The following is a 6,657-nucleotide window of genomic DNA, read 5'->3' on the forward strand; positions in this document are numbered from 1 at the left end:
ACAAAACTGGATCTGTAGATTCAAGGTAACAGAATAGGCCACTACGCAAAAGATTTCACACCACATTTAATTTGTGAATCTCGCTTTAATTATTTCATCAATCTTTTATCCTTCAGATAATCATAGATCTTGGTTCTGAAGTCATTCTAGATTTGCGTACATACCAAAAAAAAAAGACTAAACGCTTTAGAGGAAAGGATTAAAATTAAAATACGTGTACAAACCAGTCTCGGGCAATAAAAGCAGCCCCCATTACAGGGAGAGTTGGATTACACATACAGAAACTGGCAGATGTTGCTTGAAATGTGGTTGAAATTATCAGACACCCAAGGATAAAGATAGGGGTGTCTAGTAAACAGAAAACTGGTCACAACACCATAACAGAAGAGTTCTAACACAAGGTGCAACCGAAAAACTTTATTGGAACTGATATGACAAATTTTATAACAATTAGTCAGACTAATATGTCTCGTAATGAGGTTAGTAAACGGTATAATGGAAGCGATCAGCCAGGACTTTTGTCACTGGAGCGTAGGAGGGGACCTTACAGTGGTTTATAAAATCATGAAGATGAATGGTCTTTTCCGTAGGGTGGGGGATTTTCAAGGCTAGGGGTCATATCTTTAAGATGAGAGGAGAAGGGTTTGAAAAGGACACAAGGGGCAATTTATTTTCATACAGAGGGTGGTGCGCGTGTGGCGTGAGCTGCCAGAGGAAGCGGCTGAGGTTGGCACGACATTTAAAAGACACCAGGATAGGTACAGGAATGGGAAAGGTTTGCAGGGATATGGGCCGGGAGCAGGCAGGCGTGGGACCGGTTTAGTTTGGGAAAATGGACGGGTTGGGCCAAAGGGTGCAGTTAGGATGTTTAAAAGACATTTGGATAAGTACGTGGACAGGGAAGGCTCGGAGGGTTATGGTGGGGGGTGGGGTGAGGCTTGGAGCGAAGGGTCTGTTTCCATGTGACTGCAAGTATCCAATTAGTTAATGTCGGGAAAGGAATGGACTTGAGTGGGGAAATCCCAAGAAGGAAGATGAGAGTGTCTGGGAAATATTATGAGACCCATAGAGGACTGGCAGTTAACCATGAGCCTCGCATCTTTGGCGTGCAATCGTACGATTAAGCTTAATTAGAAACGTATGTCATTAATAAAATGACCGCACTTGTTGAAGGTGGGATGAAACTAATGTATGTCCCCAATTTGTTCAGGACAGCAAGATCCCACTTCCTTCCCCAGTAGAGCGCCATTCCATGCTCTGCTCCCACGCTCAGTGCACCTCAAATGTGCTTGCAATGTTCTCAATTTCAGTCACCACCCCCAACATTTCCGCACGGATTTCCCAGCGATCCGATCCATAGGCCTGACAAAATAGAATGAGACATCGAGAGAGCAAGGGAGAGAGAGAGAGAGAGGTCGAGGAGAGACAGAGAGAGGGGAAAGATACAGAGAGAGAGGGAGAGTGATTTAGAAACAGAGGGGGAGAGAACATAGAACATTACAGCGCAGTACAGGCCCTTCGGCCCTCGATGTTGCGCTGACCTGTGAAACCAGTCTGAAGCCCATCTAACCTAAACTATCCCATTATCATCCATATGTTTATCCAATGACCATTTAAATGCCCTTAAAGTTGGCGAGTCTACTAGTTTTGCAGGCAGGGCATTCCACGCCCTTACTACTCTCTGAGTAAGGAACCTACCTCTGACATCTGTCCTATATCTATCACCCCTCAATTTAAAGCTATGTCCCCTCGTGCTAGCCATCACCATCCGAGGAAAAAGGCTCCCACTGTCTACCCTATCTAATCCTCTGATCATCTTGTATGTCTCTATCAAGTCACCTCTTAACCTTCTTCTCTCTAATGAAAACAGCCTCAAGACCCTCAGCCTTTCCTCATAAGACCCTCCCTCCATACCAGGCAACATCCTGGTAAATCTCCTCTGCACCCTTTCCAATGCTTCCACATCCTTCCTATAATGCGGTGACCAGAACTGTACGCAATACTCCAAGTGCGGCCGCACCAGAGTTTTGTACAGCTGCAACATCACCTCATGGCTCCGAAACTCAATCCCTCTACCAATAAAACCTAACATACTGTACGCCTTCTTAACAACGCTATCAACCTGGGTGGCAACTTTCAGTGATCTATGCACATGCACACTACCAAGAATCTTACCATGAGCCCAGTACTCTGTATTCCTGTTACTCCTTCCAAAGTGAATCACCTCACACTTTTCCGCATTAAACTCCATTTGCCACCTCTCAGCCCAGTTCTGCAGCTTATCTATGTCCCTCTGTAACCTGCAACATCCTTCTGCACTATCCACAACTCCACCGACTTTGGTGTCATCCACAAATTTACAAACCCATCCTTCTACGCCCTCATCCAGGTCATTTATAAAGGAGAGAGAGAGAGAGAGTTGGGAGAGAATGAGACAGATAGAAATGGGAGAGAGAAAGATATGGAGAGAGGAGGTAGAAAGAGAGATCAAGGAGAGAGAGTTAACCACAGAGGAGATGGAGAGGACAGGGAGATGGAGGTGAGAAGGAGAGAGGGAGATCAAGAAGTTGGAGGGAGAAAGGAAAGAGAGATTAAGGGAAGAGAGAGTGATTTAGCAACAGAAGAGAGAGAGAGACAGAAAAGAAACAGATAAACAAGTGGGGGAGAAAGAGACAGTGAGGCCAGAGAGAATGAGATGGGGGGAGAGAGACAGCAACAAAACAGAGAGAGAGAGGGATGGGAGAATGGAGAGAGAGAGAATGGAGAATGAACGGGTAGAGAGAGAGAATGGGGGACAAGATAGAGACGAGGCAAAGGTAAAGAGAGAGGACAGACAAAGATAGACAGCAGTAGAGGAGAGAGAGAGGGATCCACTATTACCAAGTTGTGTAATCACCTTTCACATGGCACATACCCCACAGAAAGAGGCGATTCTGCCCAACTAATCAGTTCCTGCTCCACTTGAATCTGCTCCCCTCTTACTCCACGTCAATTTACCATGGTCACCCTGATCACTTAAACCCACAGATACCCAAACAGGTCGCCATTCTCAACTCCCTCTGGGCCAGGGGGAGGGGAACACACAGCGTTTCTCCCAAATTCTCAAGGGAACAACAGCTTCCTCTGCAAGACGCGCCCTCAGAGATTATTTCTGTTGATTAGAATCTACTCTCGTGCCCTTGCCCCTCACCTCTCCCAAGATTATTATTCCCTGAGGAGTGGTACGCAGAACTAAATGCACATGGAGATCCAAACAATTCAGATTTCACACAGAGAAGTGGGGCTACTGTGTCCTGGATGGTCACGCAGCATGGAAACATACCCTTCGACCCAACCAGTCCGTGCTGACCTATAATCCCAAACTAACCTAGCCCCACCTGCCAGCTCCTGGCCCATGTCCCTCCAAACCTTTTCCTATCCATGTACTTATCCAAATGTCTTGTAAACGTTGTAACTGTACCCGCACCCACCACTTCCTCTGGAAGCTCATTCCACACATGAACCACTCTCTGTGTTAACAAAAAAGTTGCCCCTCGTGTCCTTTTTAAATCTCTCTCCTCTCACCCTAAATATGTGCCACCTGGTCTTGAAATCCCCCACCCTGGGGGGGAAAACACACCTGCTAGTCACCCTATCTATACCTCTCATGATTTTATAAACCTCTATAAGGTCACCCCTCAGCTTCCAACGCTCCAGGGAAAACAGCCCCAGCCTCTCCTGATAACTCAAACCCTCCATTCTCGGCAACATCCTGGTAAATCTCTCCTGAACCCTCTCCAGTTTAATAATATCCTTCCTATAACAGGGTGACCAGAACTGGACACAGTTCTCCAGAAGAGGCTTCACCAACGTCCCTGTACAACCTCAACATGATGTTCTCCAACTCCGATACTCAAAGCGTCTGAGCAATGAAGGGAAAGTGTGTTAAACACCTCCTTACCCGCCCTGTCTACCTGTGACACAAACTTCAAACAATTATCTACCTGCTCCCCTAGGTCCCTCTGTCCTACAGCACGGCCCAGGGCCCTACTAGTAATTTACCAAAATGCAACACCTCGCGTTTATCCAGATTGAACTCCATCTGACAGTCTTCAGCCCATTGATCCAATTGATCAAGATCTCTTTGTAATCTTAGATAACCTTCTTCACTGCCCATTATACCACCAAACTTTGGTACCGTCCGCAAACTTACTAACCATACCCTCCTATATTCTCATCTAAATCATTGAGATAAATAACAAACAAAACCAATAGTGTTGAGCTTCTCGAGTGTTGTTGGAACTGCCCCCATCCAGGGACAAGTGGGGAGTAATCCCTCACACTCTTGCCTTGCCAATGGTGGGACAGGCTTTGGGGGGGGGGGGGGGAGTCAGGAGGGGGGTTACTCACTGCAGGGTTGCCAGCCTCTGACCTGCTCTTTTAGCCCCTGTGTTTATATGGGGCTGGGTCCGGCTCAGTTTCTGGTCAATGGTAACCCCCAGGATGTTGATAGTCGGGGGGGGGGGGGGGGGGGGGGGGGGGGGGATTCAGTGATGGTAACGCCATTGAACGTCAAGGGGGCGATGGTTAGATTGTCTCCGGTTGGGGACTGTAATGTCAAACATATCACCGTTCCTTCAGTGCGGCCGGGTCCAAATCCCTGGAATTCCCTCCCTAAGGGACATTGTGGGTCTTACCCCACAGCACATGGACTGCAGTGGTTCAAGAGGGCAGCTCATCCCCAGCTTCTCAAGGGGTGGTTAACTGGGGATGGGGGGGCGTGGTCAATAAACGCGGTTTATTGCACAGTCTCCCGTTGCCCCTACATTCCTCGGCTGGGACTTCCTCCACCGAAGACACCTTCTACTTGACGTCACTATCACAAAGAACTGCCGGACCAATCGTTTACCATTTACGTTCTCGGCACCACCTGAGTGGACATGTTTGAATATTATGCAAAAAGGCATCGAATCATCGCCAAGACCGCCGCTCTGCCAGGCCCAATATAAGCGAGGAGCAAGGGAGTGGGTGGGAGGATAGACAGTAGATTCACTTGGCAGGCTACAGCGATGAACGTCTTCCACCCGTTGGCCGTCTTCCTCTGCTTCCTCGCAGGTTAGCTGGCGTTTGCTGTCCCGTTCGCGGGCTCCTTCTCCTCATGGCTCACAGCCCGGCCTTCAAAGGATTCCAACCCGGGGAGGGACGGGTCAGTCAGTTTGCAGGCGGCACCAAAACTGGAGGGCGTAGCGGGCAGCGAGGGAGCTTACCCTGGGGGTACGATGCGGCCTTGATCGGATGGGGCCAAGGAGGGGCAGATGGATTTAGATCCAACGTGAGACGCTGCATTTTGGGGAAGGCACATCAGGGCAGGACTTCACGGGAAGGTCCTGAGAAGTGTCGCTGAACGCGGAGACCCAGGGGGAGCAGGTACATAGTTCCTTGAAAGTGGAGTCGCAGGTAGACAGGGCGGTGAAGAAGGTGTCTGGTACGCTTCCCTTTACTGGTCAGTGCATTGAGTGTAGGAGGTGGGATGGTCATGTTGGGGCTGTACAGGACATTGGTTAGGGCCACTTTTGGAATAGTGCATTCGATTCTGGTCTCCCTGCTGCAGGAAGGACGTTGTGAAACCGGAAAGGGGTGAGAAAAGCTCCCAGGTTTGATTGTAACCTCGGGCAACCGTCTGCTTGGATTTATTTCGTGCATTCTACCCCGTGTCTGCATGGCTTTCCTCCGGGCGCTTCAGTTTTGTCCCATAGTGCCCAGGGATGTGCGGGTTAGGGTGGATTGGCCGTGGGAAATTGTCCCGTAGTGCCCAGGGATGTGCGGGTTAGGGTGGGTTGGCCGTGGGAAATTGTCCCGTAGTTCCCAGGGATGTGCAGGTTAGGGTGGATTGGCCGTGGAGAATTGTAGGGATATGGAGATGAGGGCATGGGAGCTGAGTCTCCTTAAACTGAAACGTTGGACGGCGCACTGCCAAGCCCCTTGCGGGAGGCTACACAAATGCACGGCCCCCCATTTCTCGTTGCAACCTCCTGTCAGTGCGACCTCTCCCCCCACCCCACACCACCTCCTCCCCCCACCACACCCCTTTCTTTCCTGCTCAGTCCTCCATTGACACGTTCCTCTCTTCCAGGCAGCACCTCAAACCCGGTCCTGCGTCAGCCCCTGTCTGCGTCGGTGCCAGCGGGAGGCACTGCCACCTTGACTTGCCAGGTGACGAACCTGAATATCGCGGACTATGGCGGGTTCTGGTACCAGTTGCGGAAAGGGCAGAAGCCACGATGGGTGCTGGTGCACTGGGCCAGCGGTCAGGTCGACCGGGGCACAGGCTACACGGACCGTTACCTACCTTACAGGGACTCAGCGACCAGCAGCTACGTCCTGACCATCAGTAGCATCTCTGAGGCAGACACTGGCACCTACTACTGTGCCACCGTCAAAGACAACATGGTCTTCTTTGGCAACGGCATCCACCTGCTTATACCCAGTGAGTAGTCACTCTGCGGGCATTGTGCTCAGCTCCTGGTCAACCAGAGGCACATGGTTCCCGGTCTCTCCCTATCCTACCGAGAGCGCCGCGTACAGTTCCTGGTCTCTCCCTATCCCACCGGGAGCGCCGCGTACAGTTCCCGGTCTCTCCCTATCCCACCGGGAGCGCCGCGTACAGTTCCCGGTCTC

General features: G+C 50.3%; 1 protein-coding gene across 1 annotated transcript in view; it reads left to right on the forward strand.

Annotated features, from left to right (window-relative positions):
• Positions 1–4,992: 4,992 nt before the first annotated feature.
• LOC109921555 (immunoglobulin lambda-1 light chain-like) overlaps positions 4,993–6,657 on the forward strand; it is a 2,956-nt gene continuing 1,291 nt past the window's right edge. Inside the window, exons 1-2 of the mRNA XM_048619156.1 lie at positions 4,993–5,094; positions 6,113–6,466. Of these exons, the coding sequence (XP_048475113.1) occupies positions 5,049–5,094; positions 6,113–6,466 (400 nt within the window). The 5' untranslated portion in view covers positions 4,993–5,048. The remainder of the gene's footprint in view (positions 5,095–6,112; positions 6,467–6,657) is intronic.

The sequence above is a fragment of the Rhincodon typus genome, chromosome 42 (assembly GCF_021869965.1).
Source record: "Rhincodon typus isolate 14 chromosome 42, sRhiTyp1.1, whole genome shotgun sequence".
Classification (NCBI taxonomy): Eukaryota; Metazoa; Chordata; class Chondrichthyes; order Orectolobiformes; family Rhincodontidae; genus Rhincodon; species Rhincodon typus.